Below are 23,194 nucleotides of genomic sequence, written 5' to 3'. Positions count from 1 at the left end.
AAATAAAATTTGAATTTTAACAACTTTATACGAAAAAATACCTGCAAATTTAAGATTCTTCAGCTTCATCTTCCATATCTTTGTGTTTGGATCATCTTCGTTAGGGTTTCGGGTTCATCTTCTTCGTCTTTTTTGGATGGTCTTCATTAAGGTCTTGGGTTTGGGTCATTTTCGTTAAGGTTTGGATCGTTAGAGAAGAGGTTTAGAAAAGAGGGAGAGAGAGATCGAAGAGGAAGAGAGATGATCATTTTCATTAAGGTTTGGATTGTTGAAGAAGAGGATTTAGAATGGAGGGAGAGAGAAATCGAATAAGAAGATGTGGGGAGACAGAGAGGGGGTTTAGAACAGAGAGTTGGAATAGAGGGTTAGATAAGGAAATTTGGGATTTAAGGGTTGGAGATCGGCGGTGGTTGTGGTAGTGGTTCTTGTGGTTGTGGTGGTGAAAAAGGTGAGAGATAGAGGGAGAGAGTATGAGGGGAAGAATGGAGGTGGTAATGTTATGTTTGGGGAAGGGATTTGAAAAATGAAAAGGAAAAGATAGGTAAAATGTGAATAAAATATACCTATATTTCACATAGTTTCATACACATTTTCCAAATCCTTTAATTAAGCACAATATAAGAGAGAGAGAGAGAGAGAAAGATGAAGGGTTTGAAGCTGTTCTGGAATGGAGAAGAGAGAGAGAGAGAAGAGCCGACTTGGGAGATGGGATGATGATTCCATAGAGTTCATCTAAATTATATTTAATTTAATTTTTTAATGTAATTAATAATTTTATTTATTTTTTTTAATGTAGTTGATAATAGAGTTAATAATTTTATTAAAAAATAAACAATCACCAATGATAAAAGAGCACCGTTGGATTATTTATATTTATTTTTTTTATATTTGTCTAGCCAGGTATAATATAAATATTTATTTATTTATTTTAAATAGTTTGAAAAATGTCACAAAATGCAAAAAATAAAACACAAAAAAAAAAACTAAAAAATCTATATCCAAACAACATTTACAGAATTAGAGGAAAAATTGGTTGAAATTTGTCAAAATGACATGTGAGACCATCTCCAACGTTGCATCAGATTCAATATCAAATTTGAATTTGATGAAAAAAGTCACTTTTTTTGCTCTAATGGTTTCACCAAATTGAGAACAGAGCAAATTTTTCACCAAACTAAGAATCTGCGTGAGCCTTCACCAATTCACTGTGTTGTAACGTTGCAAGTGGGCCCACCGGTCGACCGGAAAAAGGTTCAAACAGTTCAAATAGGTAGGTTCAAACAAGTTCAAAAAGAAAAAAAAAAATTTTGCCTTACCGGTCGACCGACCGGTTGACCCGCTGGTTGACCCCTGCCTTTGATGACAACTATTGGAGCAGTTAATATCAAATTGAGAAAACGGTCATTTTTTTACTCAAATTTGATGAAAAAAAAGTGAACTATTAGAGATGCTCTGAACATTAAAGCACCATTACTATAATTTGGCAATTTGTTATTATTCATTGCCAAATTATAACAATGGCAATGTTATTATAGCAAACGTCATTGAAGATGCTCTAAATAATTAAAAAAAAAATTTATATGCTAATAGGGTACTACGTTTCATCAATCACAAATATATATGTCATTTATTATTCATTAAATATCTAATATAAATATAATAAATTTTAGGAGAAATTATCAATAGGTCCTACTTTTGATATTTATTACCCATTAAATCCTATTGATAAATAGTTTCTTGTTTTTATGAATAAATTTATAATAATAAATTTATCAGTTAAGAATTATAAATTTTAGGAAAATGTTTGGTTTTCTGAATTTTTGTGACTTGAATGTATCAAAACGACGTCGTTTTAAGTATTTTAAATCATTCGAGTTATAATTTTTTGAGTCACCTATCATTATTATTAAATATAATTAATAAGACGGATGGGTAAATATTCCTACATTTTACTATTAATAAAAGGTATTATATTACATGACACATACTTTATCCCTAAATAAAAATAACTCGTAAATGAGTCTGCCTTTTGTAGCCGTAAAATGATGGGCATATACTTCCATCGAATATGCTATGGGAAACTGGACACAAAATTGCACTGCAGCGAACCGGAGAGGAGCGAGCCTGCAGTATACCCTAGCGGTATATAGGGTTTGGAGGAACCTTATATTGGCCTCTCACTTCATCGCAATCCTCTCTCAGTGAAAGGTCGCTGAGAGCCTCCCTCCATCCTCGCCGCCTCCTTCTCCTTCTTTTCTCCTCGGTAACTCTCTCTCTCTCTCTCTCTCTCTCTCTACGCATATGTATATTGTCTGTATGTATATCTGTTGATTCATCTCTTAATCGTTCCTGCTCCTGATCCGTGCTCCGATCTATCTGTATCTATTTCTACCTGGTAACTTTTGATTCATCTAAGTTATTTTCTATTCGAATTCTCTGAATTGTGTATCTTTTGCATTTGATTTGTTTTGACCGATCGATTCTCTGTTTTCATGTTTTTGTTTGCTTCGTGAGGTTTTTCACCTGTTTTCTGTGTAGATCTAGATGAGATGAGTTTCTCTATGAACTGCCGATAACTTTCTTACGAGTTTTTACATGTAACAGTTCATTTGAATTGTCTGGTTTCTTTCTGATCTGAGTAGTTAGCTTTTTTAATCATGATGTGTTGTTTGAAGTATGAGATCTTACGTTCACGTCAATAACGATGCTGAGCTTTCATGCAGAATCTTATCGGTTGATTGTTTAAATTTGATTATATATTCGTTAGGTGCACTTAAAAAATTTATTTGTTTGGTGCTGAAACTTGATACTATGTTATGTCATCTGTCAATTTAGTCTGTGAGATGTAATGATGGTTTTCATTGAATTAAAACTATTGTACTTTTGAAATTACTATTAGCCGTGATGCAATCTTTTAACGAATTAGTTTTAGGATGATTTATTTTTTTCCATCTTGTGTGAAGTGTATTTTTTCAGATGAAAGTGAGAATTTATTATGATTATTATGTTTTGGAGTCTTTTTGTGAGGTAGATTATGTGAATTTTGTTACACAACGAAAACTTATGTGTTTTGGTTTGATGCAATAACTATTTCTGCAAACCAGTAGTGAAGGAAATGGTCGTGTAATTGGTTGTAAGGAATTAATGATGTGATATTGTTGTTGCACCAGCTGGAATATCATTCTATTTGTGCTATGTTAAATCGAGAATAGGCTTTCTAATATGAATGTTTATACTTGTGACTTGTGATTTACTTGATTGCAGTGTCAGTTGTGGAAATTTCATGTTTCAATGTTATAATTTGAGTATGAAGAAAATTACAGATTTTACATTGCATCAGTTTCTTCAACTTTAACTGATGTATTGATGCATTGATATATTTTCTAGTATTGCATTTCCTATATCAAAGGTCAAAGCCTGATGTTTATTACTACATTTGTATTATTTTACTCCATCAGCAGCAGCTTATTTCTGTTAATAGAGCATAACATATTGTTTTGTGAAATTCTTATTAAGATTTCGTGTTGCTTATGCTCAAGCTGACTCCCATCTACGCTAAACTGGTTAAGTTGCTGATGACTGTTTGCCATGTCGATTGCAGGTGTTTTTGGCGAATATCTTTCATTTTTAGAACTCTGTTGTGGTAGCATTTAAAAGTAGTCAAAATGGTAAGCTGTTTGTTTTGAGTGTTTCTGATATCATTTAATAATGTTGTCGGAAGTTGCAAGTTTTCTAATTGGAGAAATTTAATCTATATGTGCAGGTGAAGTTCACAGCCGATGAGCTTCGCAGGATTATGGACATGAAACATAACATTCGTAACATGTCTGTCATTGCACATGTCGATCATGGTATAAATATATCCTACTCGTTTTGGTATAATTTTTATTATTAACATATGGAAGCTTTTCTGTCATCTCATACATCAGGATGTGTTACTCTGTGGGATCATATGACAGATTAGCTATGACAATCTTTTAGTTAGGGAGAAGAAAATGTTGTGTTGCAATATTTGATCCTTAGTGCCCCCCCCCCCCCCCACCCCCACACACACACACACACACAAACTCCACTATAGTCAGATAATGTTCTCGGTTTTCTCAATCACTTTCATATAGTTAAATTAGTTGGGAGATAAGAACTGCTGATGGAACCTTTCTTGGGGAAATTTTGGTCAGCAGTTTATATTGATTCATTATTTGTAGTCTAATTTGCAATTAATTTTGAATCTATATATGTTCTTTGGTACTGATATAAATATATTCTTTGTTACCGATACAATTATTTAGGCCAAGTTTGGCATGCTTGAAAAAAGATAAAAAGTCAAAAAGTTACTATCCTATTTAAATCACATCATCTTATTTAAGTCACATCACCTCTCTAACAAATCACTTCAAACCCAACCCAAACCCAACCCATATTTCATAAAAAGTCAAAAAGTGTACTTATTTAAATCATCCCAAACAACCCCTTACTTGTACTTTTATTTCTTATTACAGGGAAGTCCACACTTACCGATTCTCTCGTGGCTGCTGCTGGTATCATTGCTCAAGAAGTTGCTGGTGATGTCCGGATGACAGATACCCGTGCGGATGAAGCTGAGCGTGGCATCACCATCAAGTCTACCGGTATCTCTCTCTACTATGAGATGACTGCCGCGTCACTCAGTAGCTACAAGGGAGAACGGGCAGGGAATGAGTACCTCATTAATCTCATTGATTCGCCTGGGCACGTTGATTTCTCATCTGAGGTCACAGCTGCTCTTCGCATTACTGATGGTGCACTTGTGGTGGTTGATTGTGTTGAGGGTGTCTGTGTCCAAACAGAAACTGTCCTCCGACAGGCTTTGGGTGAAAGGATCCGACCAGTCTTGACTGTTAACAAGATGGATAGGTGCTTCCTTGAGCTTCAAGTTGATGGGGAGGAGGCTTACCAAACATTCCAAAGAGTGATTGAGAATGCAAATGTCATCATGGCCACATACGAGGATCCCCTCCTTGGTGATGTTCAGGTGTACCCTGAGAAAGGAACAGTTGCTTTCTCTGCTGGGTTGCATGGGTGGGCTTTTACTCTGACCAACTTTGCCAAAATGTATGCTTCCAAATTTGGTGTAGATGAGGCTAAGATGATGGAACGTCTCTGGGGTGAAAACTTTTTTGACCCTGCCACCAAAAAGTGGACCACCAAGAATACTGGCTCTGCTACTTGCAAGCGTGGGTTTGTTCAGTTCTGCTACGAACCCATTAAGCAGATCATCGCCACTTGCATGAATGATCAGAAAGACAAGCTGTGGCCCATGTTGCAGAAGCTTGGTGTCACCATGAAGTCCGATGAGAAGGACTTGATGGGGAAGGCATTGATGAAGCGCGTCATGCAGACCTGGCTTCCAGCAAGCAGTGCCCTCCTGGAAATGATGATATTTCATCTTCCATCTCCTGCTACGGCTCAGAAGTATCGTGTTGAGAACTTGTACGAGGGACCCCTTGATGATCAATATGCTAATGCTATTAGGAACTGTGATCCTGAGGGGCCTCTTATGCTCTATGTGTCCAAGATGATTCCCGCATCTGACAAGGGAAGGTTCTTTGCCTTTGGTCGTGTGTTTGCCGGGAAAGTCTCAACTGGGTTGAAGGTTAGAATCATGGGTCCCAACTACGTCCCTGGAGAGAAAAAGGACTTGTATGTTAAAAGTGTACAGAGAACTGTCATTTGGATGGGAAAGAAGCAGGAAACTGTAGAGGATGTTCCATGTGGGAATACGGTTGCTTTGGTTGGCTTGGATCAATATATCACCAAGAATGCGACCTTGACAAATGAGAAGGAAACCGATGCCCACCCAATCCGAGCAATGAAGTTCTCAGTCTCACCTGTTGTTCGTGTGGCTGTGCAGTGCAAGGTTGCCTCTGACCTTCCCAAGCTTGTTGAAGGTCTGAAACGTCTCGCTAAATCTGATCCTATGGTTGTCTGTACCATTGAGGAGTCTGGGGAGCACATCATTGCTGGTGCTGGAGAGTTGCACCTTGAGATCTGTTTGAAGGATTTGCAGGACGATTTCATGGGTGGGGCTGAAATTATTAAGTCAGATCCTGTTGTGTCCTTCCGTGAGACAGTTCTTGAGAAGTCTTGCCGAACTGTGATGAGCAAATCACCAAACAAGCATAACCGTCTATATATGGAAGCTAGACCCCTGGAGGAGGGGCTTGCCGAGGCCATTGATGATGGACGTATTGGTCCAAGGGATGACCCGAAGATCCGAGCTAAAATCTTGTCTGAGGAGTTCGGTTGGGACAAGGATCTTGCAAAGAAAATCTGGTGCTTTGGCCCTGAAACCACTGGCCCCAACATGGTTGTTGATATGTGCAAGGGAGTTCAATACCTCAATGAAATCAAGGATTCTGTAGTTGCTGGGTTCCAATGGGCATCAAAGGAAGGTGCATTGGCTGAAGAAAACATGAGGGGTATTTGCTTTGAAGTTTGTGATGTGGTTTTGCATGCTGATGCTATTCACAGGGGTGGTGGCCAGGTCATTCCCACTGCTAGGAGGGTTATTTATGCTTCCCAAATAACTGCTAAGCCACGCCTTCTGGAGCCTGTCTACATGGTGGAGATCCAGGCACCAGAGCAAGCCCTTGGTGGAATCTACAGTGTGCTGAATCAGAAACGTGGCCACGTGTTCGAGGAAATCCAGAGGCCGGGTACGCCACTCTACAATATCAAGGCATACCTTCCAGTTATCGAGTCTTTTGGATTTTCAAGCACTCTGAGGGCAGCAACTTCAGGGCAGGCCTTCCCACAATGTGTTTTTGATCATTGGGATATGATGTCATCCGATCCATTGGAATCTGGATCACAGGCATCAGCCCTTGTTGCAGACATCCGCAAAAGAAAGGGTTTGAAGGAGCAGATGACACCACTCTCTGAGTTTGAAGACAAGCTGTAAGTTGTCAAATGATTCAATACCAAGCGACAAGGTTCAAAATTCATGAGAGAGGTGATGAAGACAGTAATGTTTTTTGTTGGTTGTTTTTTTGTTTTTTACTTTTTCATTTTTCGAATATTCGACTGTGGAGTAGCATTTAATTCCCTGGAGTTTAATGCCCCGGGTCTTATTGTTATGTTTACGTTTTAGATGCTGTCTTACATGGACAAGGTTATGTTTATTTATGTGCTTTGTTTCCCTGAACAATTTCTATCTCAGTATATCTATACTTGTTTTCAGGTGATGAGCTGATAATAATTTGGTGGATGATGATGGTTCATGCCATTTTGTATGTCAGTGACAGATACGAGTGAAGGCATATTTTGTATGCCATTTTGTATTGAAGGAATAATTTCTTCTTGTGAAGAAGAGGCATGTTATCTGTCTGATACCTGCTGGTCAAATAATCCTATGCCCTGTTTGTTACAGATTATTTCAATCAAATTATAGATTCTAGCTTAAAAAAGCTATGTTTGAGTGTTTGATATAAATATCAATAAGCTTGAATCTGTTTCAGCTTTTTTCCAAAAAAAAACTGATTTTCAAAAGTTGTCCAACAGCTGCTTCAGATTGTGAGAAACTCTGAGGGATATACAAAATTACTTAAATATCCTTATCATTTCCAAACATTTACATTTATGCCACCTCATCACTTGCACCTCTCTTCGTGCAAAAACACAGCAGTACCGCCTTTCGCTTCTGCCTCTGCCGTCGTTCTTCGTTGCTGCAATTGTTTGCCCGCCTTCGTTGCTGCAATTGTTTGCCCGCCGTATGTTTGTTGTTGAGGCTATGGATGAACTTTAATGAGTTGACTTGTAAACTTTGCTTCAAAGCTGTTTTGAAAAAGAATCGGAAGAGACATCTGAAAAATTGTAGGACATTCAATGAAGGATATACTTGTAAAGTAAGCTTATTGATTTTTTAATTTTTTTTTGAATTATATCACTCTTATATTTTTATTTTTGCATATATATATATATATATATATTTTTAATATATATAAAACAAAGCTTTAATTACTTTTCAAAATAGGCCAATATCATGACTTAATCATCTCCAAACACATTACAATAAAAAATGATTGAAAGTTCACTATATTTTAAATTTTTATGAAAAAATATATTTTAAAAAAAAAGTAATATTAGAAGATTTATAATGATTTTTTGGATTAAAAACCAGGGTTACAAACGGGGCCAAAAATTGAGGCACACCGCATTCAAAAAATTGCAAACCCAAAGCCAAACCCTACGAAATTAAGAACCCATTCTCTCTTCATATCGAGTGACATGTCAATGAACAGTATTCGCCATACCCTACTTACCACGAACCTCTCAGTCACATGATCTGGATTAACACACACCATTCCATTAAACAGCTCCATCAGGAAGATCAATACGTGGTGATACGCTTCTTATAAAGTTGCTCTCTTGCACGAAATACATATGTCAATGCTTTAAGTGGTTTGTCAAGGGACGATGATGATACCTCCTTGTTAGCTGCTGCTGCTTCTTCTACTACGTCTGGATTTGGTGTTGGGACGCTGTTTTCATCGGAAGAAGAGTGGATCGATTGATCCTCTGATTGTGTTGTTGTCTCCATCATCTTGCTTCTTCTTGGAATCCTTGTTGAAATTGGGGGTTTCTGTATCTTAGCTGTAGAGTGGAAGAAGAACCCAGATTCAAAAGCAATTGAAATCGCAATCAAACAAGTTATAAAGCCCCAACCAAACAGACTTCTTTTGCCATCTTCTTCAACACAAACTCTTGCACACTACTTGTTTGATAGTTGGTCTCACAGACATTTCGTCCCTCATTGCCATTACCAAAATGCATAGAAATTTCATGTTCTTGCGCCCACACCAATGTCTTGGATCATCTTTTATTGATAGAAGAGTAAACTGTGAGGGTTTTGGTGTGAGCTCATTTGGGAAATCAGGTTATATGAAGGTCCTAATAATGCACAAAACCTGTGGAGGAAAAAGACCCAGGAAGAAAATCTACTACAGAGTCCATGAACTTGACGGAGCCATGGACCTTCAAAAGAAACCGTCAATAATTCTGCAGCTCAAGTCTATTGTCTAAGCCTAGAAAAGCCAATCTCTCCTCCGCAGAGACCTTGAAAAAGAAGCTGGGTTTGTTCAAAAATGGAATTTCATGGCTGTCATTGAGAAGTACCCTACTATCTTTCATGTTAGTGGTGGTAGCAGAGCACCTCCCATGGTTATGCTTACAGAAAAAGCCAAAAAGATTGCGGCTGAAGAAATTTACACCAGAGAGCAAATGGAACCCATTGTAGTTAGGAACCTAAGGAAGTTGTTAATGTTGTCGATTGATTGTCGGCTCCCACTGGAAACTGTCGAATTCATTGAATCTGCAATGGGTTTGCGTTGTGACTTCAAGAAGTCTTTGATTCCCAAGTACCCAGAATACTTTTCTGTGAAAGATGTTAATGGCAGAGCACATCTTCAGTTGGAAAATTGGGATTCGGGCCTTGCAGTAACAGCTCGGGAGGAAAGATTGGTGCGGGAAAGGATTCTGGCCGCTGTTGGACGTTCAGGAAAGGTTAGAATCTCAAAAGATGGTAACATCCTGGGTCCTTTTGCTTTTCACTTGAGTTTTCCTGTTGGTTTTAGACCAAACAAGAGTTACCTTGAAGAAGTTCAGAGGTGGCAGAAAATGGAATTCCCTTCTCCATACTTGAATGCGAGGAGGTTCGAATCTGCTGATCCAAAAGCTCGAAAGCGAATGGTGGCAGTGCTTCATGAACTCCTTAGTTTAACTATGGAGAAGAGGATGACATCTGATCAACTAGAAGCATTTCATTCGGACTATCGGTTGCCAGCTAGATTGTTGCTTTGCATGATTAGGCATCATGGTATTTTTTACATTACTAATAAAGGTGCAAAGAGTACTGTATTCCTTAAAGAGGGTTATGATGGGTCAAATTTGATTGACAAATGTCCTCTGTTGGTTTTTTGGGATAAATTTGTTGCACTTGCGGGTAGGAGAGAGATTGATTCTTATATTGGGATGCCTTCACAAATTTTACATGACAGTGTCACTTGATAATATTAGTAATATAAAGACAATTCTCTTTTTCTTGAAGCTTATGCAATTTATTTTCTGTCATTTGTCATTTTATAGCTTGACCTATTGAATGAACAGATCTTGTCATTATTTGAATACTCAGGTAGTTGTGTCCTTTTGTATTTTAGTTCTCTTTTCCAGTCTTATAGTTTCATGAATAAATGAGAAAGTTCCTGAACAAAGAAGAACTAATACATCAAGTTTTGCCATGGATGTTTCTAGAAATTCCTGAATGATAATTTTTTTTTGTTGAGATATTTCAAGAATGGTTATCTCATCTAAATTAAATCCTTTACCTGAAAACCAAAGCTTACTGTAATACTGGAAGTCAAAAAATAAAAGCTTAAACTTGTGCCTTTGTTTGCTTCAGTAACTATATTCTCCACTCTGGTTTGCATCCCACTTTTTAGGATTTGACTAGATGATCTGGGGGGGATTTCATTTGCATGTCGATTGTGATAAGGTTTTGGACAACCGCTTCAAGCCAAAAGTGTATAGTCTTTGATATGAGGAGGCTAACTCTCAGTATTATACATTCAATTAAGGTAACTTACAAAAAAAGAAAAAAACTCTTCAAATGGCATCCAGTAGGGTTCACAAATGGTTTCGTGGGATGACCCACCACAGTCTAACATGATTGCCATACAGTATAATGGACGATCTACATAACAAACTGTATAATGAATGATCTACTCTAATTCACTAGTAGTGACATACACTGCTGGAAATTAGGCTTTTAGCGGCGTTTAAAAAACGCCGCTATAGGTACCAAAAACGTCGCTAATTCTTTTTGTGACGTTTAGTACCAAACGCCGATGACGCGGCCGTCGCTATAACTTTATGGCGTTTGGAAAACGTCGCTGTATTAGTATAGGCGGCGTTTTTAAAAACGCCGCTAAATGTCCTGCCTTAACAATACTATGACGTCACTATGATTTTAGCGACGTTTTTAAAATGCCTTCATAAGTTTTTTTAATTTTAAAAATTCCAACCGTTATAGTGTCATTTTAAAAACGCCGTCTTATCTTTCTTTTTCTTTCTTTTTTCTTTGATTTTGAAATTGTGCTAATTTTATGTGATTGAACTAAAAGAACACCAATAATAAAACTAAATAACATTAATATAAAATAATAACTCCCACTCAAATAACAAATATAGCATTAATTCATTTTTCCATTCAATTTAATATAGCATTAATTTTCCCACAAAATAACATATCCAAAAATTGAATTCACAATTCTCAATCAAAAAATTACTACCTTATATACAAGCAACAAAATAACATTACCCTCTCCTCTCTCACCACTCCCCCATTTAACAAATGGCCAACCAAATGTAGTGTACACAGCATGAATTATGATAATCTAATGCAACTAAGTTGTAGCACAAATGCGTCTAATCAATCATCATAATGCCATAAGAATTGATACTTGTCAATGAAGAAACTGGGAAATAAAATGAAGATAGAAGTACATAAGACCTAACCATTAACATCAAAGAAAATTTGCCGGTTGTGTCTATATCTCCACCAAACAAATGATCCAATGATTACTATAATTAAAAAGGCAGCACCAAAGCTCACGCCAAAAGTGACAGCCACACGGTGGCTCTTTGTCCCTGATTCTGACCCATCTGGGAAAGTAAAGATTCCATCAATTAAACATGTCATGGAACAGTTATGGAAAAGCAGTGAAGTAACTTAAAAAGAAAATTAAATACTACTATGTGATGGACACCTTTGACACCATCTGGCGGGAAGGAAACAGGCTCGGGATAGACCACAGAACAGTTGTTATTTGAATTAGGCCCACAAATTAATGGGTTGCCAATTATCCTGAAAGCAGAGAGAAGTGCATGACAACTTCATCAATTAAAAAAATACGTAAACAACTGAGCAATATGAGAACAATTTAGGTACAGCTCACTTGAAAGTTCGTGCAGCAATTTTTGGCACGGAACTGCTGAAGTTGTTGAAAGAAAGGTCTCTGCCAGCAATATTCACAAAAGATGGTAAAGAATATTTCTGAGGTCTCCTCCAATGTTCTACACAAAATAAAGTGAAGAGGGGCGAACACTTACACAAGTGTGAGACCTTCAACTTTGGACAGAGTGTCTGGAATGGATCCAGTAAGGCTATTGTTGTTTAGTTTCCTGACTTGCTCAAAAAAGCACAACAAAAACGAGTCAATTCCAAGAAGGAGAAAATCCGAATGTACTGAATTGTGAAATATATGGTGCAACTCAAGGTTGAAGAAAGTTCCAGAAACCTACAAATAATTCAGGTTCTTGAGGTCTCCCAATGAACTGGGTATTTCACCATTAAACTTATTGCTAGAGAGATCAACTGTCTGAAGCTTCTCCAACTTCCCAATTGCAGCAGGAATAGGACCAGAAATAGCATTATTCTGTAGCAACCTACACAATTAAAACAGTAACAGTATGTGATCAAAACTAAATTTCTTGATTATTTGCGAGGATTGTAAATAATATTGTGGTGAAAAGTAAAGTGAAAACATACAAATGTAATCACATTACATGGAAGAAAGAATGTTCCAACTTACACAGATTGCAAGTTACTGAGGTTAGCAATTGAAGGCGATAGAGTCCCAGTCAAGCTTTGGCTAGGCAATCCTCTGATAAGAAGATAAACAGCTCACTAAACAGGAGTTTGACAAGAAGAAATCTGTAAAATGAGATGAGTTTTTTGCTCATTTTTCCAATCTCTTTATGGTTAAGGGATTAAGCAACTTACAAAACAGAGACATAACCATCAGCAGAGCAAGTAACCATCCTCCAATAACAAGGATCTACTGAATTAATATCCCAGTTCTCCAAAACATTGTATCGGTCATTGAGAGCATTTTTTATAGCCATCAAAGCCACCACTGAATCAGATTTTACCAAACAAAAGATGGGTCACATTTTGCTCTTCTATATCAAGCAAGCATCAAAACAACAGAAAAATAATTATAAAACATGGGTTTCCAAGCCACGATTACATGGACTTGAAAAGGGTAAAAAAAAACTACAAGAATGCTAAAAATAAATGAAAGCAATGCTCTTGCAGAGCCATGAAGGCACTAAGGGCATCTCCAATCTTGCACTCCAACCTATATCAAACTCAAATACTCAAAACCCCTCCACTGCTTGACCCAAACTTATACCAAATTTGAGTTTTACTCCGATTTTTACCCAAATCAAGGGAGACTCAAATGCTCTCTCTTTTCTTTTATTTTTTTTGGCTCTCAAATTTACCACTTTGCCATTAGTAAAGCTTTTACAAACTTATGCTTAAATCAGAGTTTGTCTGTTGGAGTGGTTCATATGAAATAAATTTTTTACTCAAATTTGAGCAGGGGCTGGAGATGTAGCCCAAGTACAGGAGCAAAAAAAGAACTTACCATTCTACATTTAATAAAAGTATACTTTTCCCACATACAACATGAAAAAGATCAAAGAAAAAGCGAAAGATAACCACAGAGGGTAGAGGATGAACTTTTATCTTCACCGGAAATCAAATTTGGAACAGACAATTAAGTAATAAGGCCAAAACTAGAAAATCTGCCAAATTTTTGGCTTGTAATTCCAATAACTGCAATAGCTTAGTATCTTTCTTTATGCATTTAATTCTAAGAAACAACAAAAATGAACAAAAACAAAAAATGAAATCATCCCAAATAGAAACTGACCTTCATAGTTTATACCAGAACGAGAAAGAGTTGCAAAAGAACCTTCCAACAATGTCAAAACCAGCAATCCCACTCTCCACAACATAAACCCACTTCTTTCCATTTTCTATTCTACCTTCAGTACAACAGCACCCACTTATCAAAGCCACCAAAACCAACCATTCCAGAAACCATTAACATAAACTAACAACCTCTACATTATTGCCTCATCCAAACAACTCTCTAACAAAAAGTTAGCTTAGTATCAGAAACCCATCAAGCAAAACCCACCATTACTATAACATGAAGTAGAACCCTTTCAGATTCAGTCTTGCGACTCAAAACTGCTCTTCACACAGTCCACAAAACTTCATAAACTCCAAGACCCAGATGCTAAAACTCCACAAAAACAAAGACCCATATGCTAAAAATTAGTTTTTGCACAAGTATACACACCTTGGAGCCAAATGGGCAGGGTTTGGAGTGGGAAAGACAACAAGGAGGAGAGAATTTTCTCGAAGATTCATATGAAATCATTAATCAAGGAAAATAAGAAGCTTAATTCGCCTTGTGAGCTCCACAATCATGTCATACATATTTGAATGAAAGCCGTGTAAACACGTGTAGGGAAGAGAAGTACCCAGCCAACAATGTTGAAGCCCTTCTCAATAAATGCTGCATCAGTGGGTCACTTTCCACTCACTACTTCAAGAACCAGAACCCCAAAACTATAAACATCAGTCTTTTCTGTTGCTCTACCGCTTTGCATTTATTCTACCAGTGAAGTAATACACTCAATTCAGAATAGACTACTTTGAATGCTTATACCAAAATCACAGTAGCTATACTACAGCGTTACAAAATAGAAAAAACTTGGGCCAGTGCTCCACATGCCTGCTGCTTCTCAAGTTCAATTGAAAGTCAAAAACTGAAACAACAGATTTTATCATACGGGGTAACATTGTTCAATATCTTAAACCCAGAAGGCACCCACATTATTCTTTTCTTTCTCAAAATTGTAACTAATGCATCTTCCTGACAACTTTGATGCAGACCATTAAAAAAAAAAGTGAATTTAAAGAAGCAGCAAAATTAGAAAATTTATTGATATCATGATTATAACATTAGGTATTAATTGACATATTCACAAAGTAACCCAGAATGACTAAAAATAACAACACATAAATAGCCTACTTCCACAAAATAAGAGAATCTAGACAAATTGTAGGTTTCTATATTACATTGTTTCCATGAAAATATGGGAAAGAAAATGTAAACATTTCATATGTAAATCATGCATCAATTACTTATTTAGTAAGTAATACAATGCAAATAAATAAATGAACCGTTAAACTAAATTAAACAGAAATACCTCATCATTCACTTCATCCCTGCCCAGCTTCAACTGCTGCTAAAGCTTTTTCATGCCATCCATGTTGAAGAAGCCAAGAAATATGATCTGCATCCCTAGCAATCAACAAGAAATTGCATTTGTAAATCAACAAAGTTTGTGATTTTTAATATGGCATAGGAGACGATATAATGGCAAAACAAACAATGCGAGCAGTAAAGGAATCAAAATTATGCTTTTAAATCCCACAATTTTTTCTATCAATGTGAATTAAAATATAAAGCATTCCATTTTCAGGCAATTCACTCACCATATTAAGATGACATACACTTAAATTTTTTAAATAAAAATTCATTGAACTCACTAAAACTAATGGATGAATTCTACACTTGTCTGCTCAAGCACCCCCCAACCAACTGGGACACCTATCTGCCCATGCACCTCCTTAATTTGTTTCACCATTTTCTTATTTTTCAATAAGAACTACCAGATTTTTTTCACTTCTATCTACCTTCTCACAAACTTGAAGTATTCAGATTTAGCTATCCATAAATGGTGAGGAGCCTATGCTTAATTGGAATTGTAAAGATACTGCATTTGGTGAGCAGACATATGAAAAAGATGAGAAGCGGGGGAGAACTTTAAACAGATAACTCCTAATGTTTGCATAATAATCATCTCATGAACTAAACTTGACAGATAGCACTAAGCAGTGGTTGGATTCACAAGTGCGAAAAAAGTGTCTTCTCACTTTATAGATAAGATAGCATATAGATTGATATAATTAACGATAATGATAAAAACAGCCCTTAGGGCTGTTATTAGTGTTGAAAAATGTGTAAAGTGTATTGAAACATGTAAAAAGTGAATAAAAAAATATGAAAGTATTTTGGATATGTGAAAAGTGTATTCGGATTATAAATATTCTGGCCTTTTGTGCTGTAATTAATTATCAATAGGAAAATTACATACTGACATTCTATTGGAATAGAAACTAAGGAAAGATAAAATTGAACTAACCTAGGTTTTGCAATAACTACATCCTTTGGGGATACAATATAGTATAATGGCTCATCACCAGCAGCCCACTGCCCACCTGCATAGCTGCTACCTACATAAAAATGCATAAGTATTACCACTCTTTGAATGCAAATTCATAAACTCTTGCACACTTTTACCTGAGAATGGAGCGTGAGCAAGGGCATAGTCCTTTGCCTTGTAATGCTCAAAGCCATGGACAGGTAGTGCATCTGTTGCAAGCTCATCATTGTTCCATGTGACTACACGCACTTCCGGTCTTTGAGCATTTCCCTGCTTACAACAAATTTCTACATGTTAACACTTTTCATGTAAACTACTGACTTCTACCTATCTATATTTATATAGAAATATGACAGTGTTCTAGTACTATAGAATATATTGAATAAAGTAATAGAACTGAACCATAAAGGTTATTAGAGGCTTAGACAACAGAATAGTCCATGATTCAAAGGGTCAATGAAGGACAATATGCAGTGTCAGACCAGAAAGTTTATTGAACATCAAATATGTAATACTGACAAGGGGCCATTGTTGGGTGCAATGGTAGAAGTTTGGGCTGCCAAGTGTGAGATTACAGGTTTAAGTTTGATGTATTGAATCTGCAGAAAATAAGAATTATTTCTCATCTTCTTCTTTGAAGCTCTGTTTTCTTTCTTTTTCTTCACTTGATCTGCTCATATATACACATTCCACTACTCAACCATTTCTTCTTCATTTCTCAGCAAATTCTCATTGTTACATAATACACACTGTGCATCAGTTTCAAGTCCAACAAATTATATAAATTTCACTTCGGCATTTTATCAAACACTTTGTGTGAAAGAAAGAGACAGTGAGGAAAAACAAATAATCACAAAGAAAGGTATAAAGAACTAGATGATCTCCAAATTACAAGTTGAAGAACAAACACTGTCAAAATTCACCAATTTGTGTCTATACAAAAAAAATAATAAAATAAAATAAACACATATATACATATACACTTAATTAAGGAACACAAATTCAGATGTGGAAATCATCAGTAACCCATTGAACTCTACTTTAATAACATCTCATATTCTACATGGTAAGTTGTAAAGACTAAAGATCAACATAATCAACAAATACATATACAGATACATGTACATATCTAAGTAGAGAGAGAGAGAGAGAGAGAGGACTCACCAAAAGTGTACCGAGTCGAGCGGCTTGGGAAAGGAAGAATTGGGTCGAAATGTGCATATTACTTGAAATGCGAGTAATCGAGGGGTCAGAGTTCAGATCTGGAGCTTCGATGGAGCTTCGAAATCGGTTCGATCTGGAGCTTCGATGGAGCTTCGAAACTGCTTCGATGGAGCTTCGAATATCTGAATCTTCGATGGAAATCTCTGAATCTTCGACGGAGCTTCGAAATTGGTTCGATCTGGAGCTTCGATGGAGCTCCGAAATTGCTTCGATGGAGCTTTGAATATCTGAATCTTCGATGGAGCTCAGAGAGGGTTGAGAGAGAGAGAGAGAGAGGGGGCTCAGATTCAAAATGATGTATACGTATGGGTTGAGAGAGGTCCAGATACAAAATAAGGATTGAAAAGGCGCGTGCAGTATACCGCATTCGGAGGCGTTTCCTATTATAAAACGGTGCCGTTTTGGTTACAATAATATGTGGCGTTTATAAAACGCCGTTAAATGTTAATAACAATGACGTTTAAAAAAATTTCGTTAAAAAAACGCCACCATAATCCTTTTTTCTTGTAGTGATATGTCAGCTTAATGAACCAAACACTACATCAAGATTGTGGGTTAACTTGGCCTAGGGTGAGCTTATCCTAATGGGCTATTTTTACAGTGCAAAGTCATAAGCTATGAATTTGGGGTGCCGAGTTGGGGCTTTACCCTCGTCTTATATGGGTTTTTTGCTTGGAGCTTCTTTCAAAGCTAGAATGGTTTGAGATCTGGTGGTTAAGAGATTCCAGAGGACATTGGCCATGTGGAAGAGGCAATACTTAAGGCTAGTAGGGTGATTCTTATTAAGAGCATGTTGTTGAGCCTACTACTTATTTGTATCATGGATTACTATCGCCATGTCGGTGATTCATAGATTGGAAAAATTGATGAGAGATTTCCTTTGGATTGGGTTGGGTGATGGGTTTAGGTATATCATCTTACAGATTAGAAGGTGGTGCATATGCATTAGGAAAGGGGTGGGTTAGGCACAAACGAAATGTGTCTGGTTAACAAAACCTTGTTAGGGGAGTGGTTATGAACGTTCCTTTTTGAGAAGAAGAGTTTGTGAAGGAGGGGTGGTGGTGGGAAGATATGGGTTTGATTGGGAGGAGTGGTCCAAGGTGTCTGTCAGATGGCCCTATAAGCTGTAGGTTTGGAAGGAAATCATGATTGGTTTTGATGACTTCTATAAATTCACCTCTCTAAAGGTGGGTAATGGGCCTTGGGTAAGGTTTGGCAAGACATTTGGTTTGGGCATAGATCTTTGAGGGAAGCTTTTCAAGAAATCTCGAGTATTGTTGTGGATTGTTGGACTTTAGGCCAAAGAGGTGTGGTCTGGACTTCATTGCTTAGGAGATCACTACAAGAGTAGGATATTGGCTTAGTGGTGGAGTTGGTTGGCTCGCTTGCTCTCAGGTTGGTTTATCTGGATTGGGGTTGATGATTATTTGGTTTGGAGTGGAGCTTCGAACATTAGATCCATGGTGGCATCTTTCTATTTGCATCTCATTGGGCAAAGAGATTGCAATTTTCTGTGGAAAGGGGTGGCGTCTTTGCTTGGATAACTATTAAGGACGTTCTTTTTGCTATTGATGATAACTTTATTGTATAAATTTTTGATAGACTGGTGTTGGATGTCGGTGAATTATCTTTTGTTACATGTTTAGTGGCGTCACAGGTCTCAATATTGTTGTTCTCTATGTTCAGTATAGTACTAGGCTAGATTGGTAGATTGGTGAACTTCACCAATCTAGACTGTACTATACTTCCAAAAAAAAAAAAAAAGTACAGTACAGCCTAGATTGGTGAAGACATTTTTTGCTTTGTTGGCAATGGATGTCCAAAGCATGGTTGTAGGAAAACTTTGACTGTGCTCTTTGCATTATGTGTTTGGAGAGACAGAAATTATACATCTTTTGAGTGGAAAGAGTGTTCCATTCCTTCTTTGAAAGGCATGGTGCTAGCATCTTTGTTTTCTTGACTGAGTGAAGATTTTCCCTTTTCTTTATATTCTTGTGGAGTTTTTAGGAGAGTTTTTGTTGGCTATGTATTTTGTACAGGCCAGTCGCAGCTTAACACGTGGCTCATGAAGGGTGTTTTGGAGAATTAATGCAAGTCTCCCATCAGCAATAGACACGTGATAGTTCAAATTGGTAATGATGGGTCTACGTTACATGGAAGCAGTGAGAAGGCGCGGGGTGATATGGCCCAACAGTTACTCAAAAGTTCGAATTCAAATGCAAGAGGGAAGCCTAACTGAAGGAATGACGTAGAGGAAGCTGATTGTGCGAAGCCATGACCAGAGATCGTGGAAGTGCATTTCGACGGTTGGAAGCCCATTTCGACGGTTACCTTTGGGAAGTATAAATAGAGGAGAAGTGTAATAACCCGACCCTCGTATGTGATTCTGCTGCATTTTAGTCTTTATTCTGCACTTTCGAATGTTTAATGTGAAACCTCATGAGAAATTAAGTTTAAGTATATATATGTCTTATGAATCGAACCTGTATCTGTTTAATAAGGAAAAGCATCTGTTACAATTATAATGTTAAATCAAAAACTTGAAGCCCTAGAGGTTTAATTATCTGAAATTGATTTTATAATGACGATCAGCGTAATTTTTAGGTAATATTAAGCATGTTTACGAAATTTCAATTTCGGAATGATTAAACGAATGATTTTTGTCCTATTATGTCTATCAATGCATTCTTGCCTATAACCACTTGATTTGGGAAAAACCCATTTCGTAAATATCTCCTAGAGAGGCTAGGAGATTAAGGAAAGAAGGAGAAAAGGGGAAAGCTCAACAAGGAAGTGATTTGGGATAAAATTAGAGGGTTAGAGAAATTGAAACTTAAGGTAAGTGTAATTCCCTTAACTCAACCCTCTTCCTCTATTTGGAGTAGGAATTCCTTGATGTTGTGTGTCTTTGAGTTGTAAGGGTTGTAAGGGAAATTTTGTGTGTTTATGATGAAAAATTGATATGATCAATCTATCATTTGATTATTTTGTTCCTTGATTTATCATGTTTGAATACAAGTATAGAAATATATGGCTATACGGATATATATCTACATATGTGAGTTTAAAGTTTAAAGTAGTTATGAGTTTAAAGTTTTGATGAATCAAATTGAGTTGTGAAGTTAAGATCTAGATTGTTGTGTATTTATGCCTTCTAAATACATGAATTTGAACCATAGTTTAGTAATCAAAGGACCTACTTTGAACCTTGTCGTTGCTTACCAAAACTTGGCTTTTTGTATAAATTTTGGACTGCCAAACAGGGGCTTGGCCGCACGTGCGGAGAAGAGGGAAAAATCTGGGTTTACATACTGTCTACGGCCGCTCGTGCGGAGGAGGGGGGCCGCACGTGCGGTCCATGTCCGCTCGTGCGGAGGGGGCTGCCGCACGTGCGGCCCAGGTCGGAAAGAATACCTGCTCTGTTTTGTGTGCTTGACCCTCTGTTATTTTTACAATATTTTTTATGATCTTTCGATGGTTGTAAACTCATTTGAAGCGTAATGACTCAAGAATTATTTTAACAAGGAAGGAGAAAGCTAATTTGTGAACTTTAAATGTGTACAGGACATACTCTGGGAGGGACTAGCACGTCATCACAACGCTGTGAGTAATAGTACTTCGATGCACCTTTAACCGTTCATAATTATCGTTATTGACGTTATGATTTTCGTCGTAAGAATTATGTTGACATGTGTGCTATATATGCTATGTGAGAAACATTGTGAAATTATGGAAACATCAAAAGAGGTTGTGAAGTTATGTATGCCATGTGAGAAACATTGTGAAATTATGGGAACATCAAAAGAGTTTGTAAAGTTATGAACCTATGTGGCCAAGGGCCAATTGTGAAATATGAAATGATGAGGCTGAGGGCCAACTTGTGAAGTAAGAATTTGTAACTTGGGAAACTATGAATCTCAGAGGCCGGGGGCCAATTTGTGAAGTTGTGCATCTAAGTTTTGAAACTAAAAAGCCAAGGGCTAATTTGTGAATGTGTGAACTCTTCAGGTCAAGTGCCAAACTATGAAGTTGTGAACCGACAACATTGTTCTGTTTGCCCGAATGGAATCAGACTACTACATGATTTCTGTGTTGCTATATTTTTATGTGTGTTACATTTTTAATTAAGTAACTGATGCATTTAAGTACTATTGTTCACTGAGCCTAGCTCACTCTATGTAATGTCTATTTCTGTAGGTAACCAACCAGGAGGTCGGTCCTAAGCTCGGCATCATCACCTTTTTGTCAGCCTAAGCGTGGCCAGGCACTGGGTCAAAGCCTTACATTTTTGGTGGTATTTTGTTAAGTTATGACTTGCACCTTAGTTATTGGCTTAGATTGAGATGTACATAATGTTTTGTTATACGCCCAACCATGGGGCAGGTTCTGTATATGTATATGTTTATAACTAACTCTCACATATGTAGCTCTTTATGTCTATTCGTTTTATACTACGTCTGTGATCTTGGCATGGTAATAGTAGCTCAATGGAAGTCATACTTTCTCATAAATTGTCCTATGATATCAATGCCTCCATACAGGCCCCTAAATTATGTATATATATATATATATCAGGTTAAGTGACTAGTTTTGCGTAGGTCATGCCCAAACTTTTAGGGGCGAGTTAGGGGCGTGACAAGTGGTATCAGAGCACAAGTTGTTATCTCACACACGGATCTATTGAGCTTAGGGTGTCTAGAAAAGCTTTAGGCATCTTGCATGACATCCTGAAAGTATATGAAAGAGCGATGGCAACGTTAAGTGTACTCTGATAATGCTAACAACTTTGAATTATGTTTCTTGTATATAATTGATTGTTGTGTAGGAAATGATGAGAACAAGGACAGAATATGCGGAAGATGCTACATCTGCACAGTTGGATAGGATAGAGAGAATGATTATGGAAATGGCGGAGACCCTACGACAACAACAGCAACAACCACAATAGCAGCAACAGCCACTAGAACAACCGCCACCACTACCGGTACCTCCACCGGCAGTACCAGATTTTCATGTTGAAGACCGAACCATCACCCTTACTAAGGAGTTTAAAAAGATGAAACCGCCATTCTTCAAAGGAGGCATAGAACCAATGAAAGCTGAAGCATGGGTGTTGGGAATCGAGAAACTATTCGAAGTTTTCTCTTGTACAGAAGCTCAAAAAGTGCAATTGGCTGCTTTCACTCTTGAGGATGAGGCGCGGAGATGGTGGATGCTCACAAGGACCATACACCCAGAATTAACATGGGATAGATTTCTAGAATTGTTCTACGACAAGTATTTTCCTCAAAGCATGCAAGATAAGAAGATGACTGAATTTGAAACTCTCAGACAAGGGAACAAGACTGTTGCTGAATATGAAGCCCAATTTGTAGAACTAGCTCGGTTTGCGCCTCATATGGTGGATACAGATTATAAGAAGGCACGAAAATTTAAAGGGGGCTTACGGGGTGTTATCCTAGACCGGGTCAATATGTTAAAGCTACCTACTTATGTCGATGTGCTAGAAAGGGCCGTTATAGCAGAAGGGAATCTTGCTGCTCAGAATCGAATTTCCGAGTGGAAAGGGAAGAGGCAGAATAATCAATGGTCAAAAGGATCAATTACCCTACCAAATAAGAAGCAGAATTCAGGGAACTTCAGCATCACCACCCCTACCCACAACTCCACTCCGGTGTGTCCAGATTGTGGAAGGCAACATCGAGGGACTTGCCACTGGAAGACTGGAGCTTGTTTTAAATGTGGCAAAACAGGTCATCTGGTAAGGGATTGCCCGCAATAGACTCAACAAAAGGGCAATAGGACTGCTACAAGTTCCGCGGGGTCTACACCAATCCCCAACGCG

General features: G+C 37.4%; 3 protein-coding genes across 3 annotated transcripts; 2 read left to right on the top strand and 1 right to left on the bottom strand.

The window, feature by feature from the left end:
- The first annotated feature begins 1,999 nt into the window (after nt 1-1,999).
- LOC114313175 (Ribosomal protein S5/Elongation factor G/III/V family protein) lies at nt 2,000-7,218 on the top strand. Its single transcript, XM_028259541.2, has 4 exons — nt 2,000-2,263; nt 3,602-3,668; nt 3,764-3,851; nt 4,500-7,218. Exons 2-4 carry the CDS (start codon nt 3,666-3,668, stop codon nt 6,938-6,940), a joined length of 2,532 nt encoding a protein of 843 aa, XP_028115342.1. The 5' UTR covers nt 2,000-2,263; nt 3,602-3,665; the 3' UTR covers nt 6,941-7,218.
- A 154-nt stretch (nt 7,219-7,372) lies between these two features.
- LOC114313170 (protein WHAT'S THIS FACTOR 1 homolog, chloroplastic) lies at nt 7,373-10,083 on the top strand. The gene has a single exon (XM_028259539.2). The coding sequence runs from the start codon at nt 9,133-9,135 to the stop codon at nt 10,042-10,044; it is 912 nt and encodes a 303-aa protein (XP_028115340.1). The 5' UTR covers nt 7,373-9,132; the 3' UTR covers nt 10,045-10,083.
- Nucleotides 10,084-11,461: 1,378 nt separating this feature from the next.
- Nucleotides 11,462-17,282, bottom strand: LOC114303932 (protein CLAVATA3 INSENSITIVE RECEPTOR KINASE 1-like). Its single transcript, XM_082884557.1, has 11 exons — nt 16,263-17,282; nt 16,105-16,195; nt 14,374-14,507; nt 13,755-13,865; nt 12,818-12,950; nt 12,627-12,698; nt 12,337-12,480; nt 12,145-12,216; nt 11,991-12,050; nt 11,802-11,899; nt 11,462-11,697 (listed from the first exon to the last, which is right to left on the bottom strand). Exons 4-11 carry the CDS (start codon nt 13,855-13,857, stop codon nt 11,546-11,548), a joined length of 834 nt encoding a protein of 277 aa, XP_082740683.1. The 5' UTR covers nt 13,858-13,865; nt 14,374-14,507; nt 16,105-16,195; nt 16,263-17,282; the 3' UTR covers nt 11,462-11,545.
- Between the last annotated feature and the right edge of the window lie 5,912 nt (nt 17,283-23,194).

The sequence above is a fragment of the Camellia sinensis genome, chromosome 8 (assembly GCF_055761805.1).
Source record: "Camellia sinensis isolate YWXY chromosome 8, ASM5576180v1, whole genome shotgun sequence".
NCBI classification, from domain to species: domain Eukaryota; kingdom Viridiplantae; phylum Streptophyta; class Magnoliopsida; order Ericales; family Theaceae; genus Camellia; species Camellia sinensis.
The sequence above is the reverse complement of the archived record's forward strand: the minus strand, read 5'-3'. Positions and strand labels throughout refer to the sequence as shown.

Coding starts and splice junctions, on each gene's coding strand:
- LOC114313175 (XM_028259541.2), top strand. Junction 3,852..4,499: donor CATTGCACATGTCGATCATG/GTATAAATATAT, acceptor TTCTTATTACAG/GGAAGTCCACACTTACCGAT.
- LOC114313170 (XM_028259539.2), top strand. CDS start 9,133: ATGGCTGTCATTGAGAAGTACCCTACTATCTTTCATGTTAGTGGTGGT.
- LOC114303932 (XM_082884557.1), bottom strand. CDS start 13,857: ATGGAAAGAAGTGGGTTTATGTTGTGGAGAGTGGGATTGCTGGTTTTG. Junction 12,699..12,817: donor GATGGTTATGTCTCTGTTTT/GTAAGTTGCTTA, acceptor TCTTCTTATCAG/AGGATTGCCTAGCCAAAGCT. Junction 11,900..11,990: donor ATTGCTGCACGAACTTTCAA/GTGAGCTGTACC, acceptor CTCTGCTTTCAG/GATAATTGGCAACCCATTAA.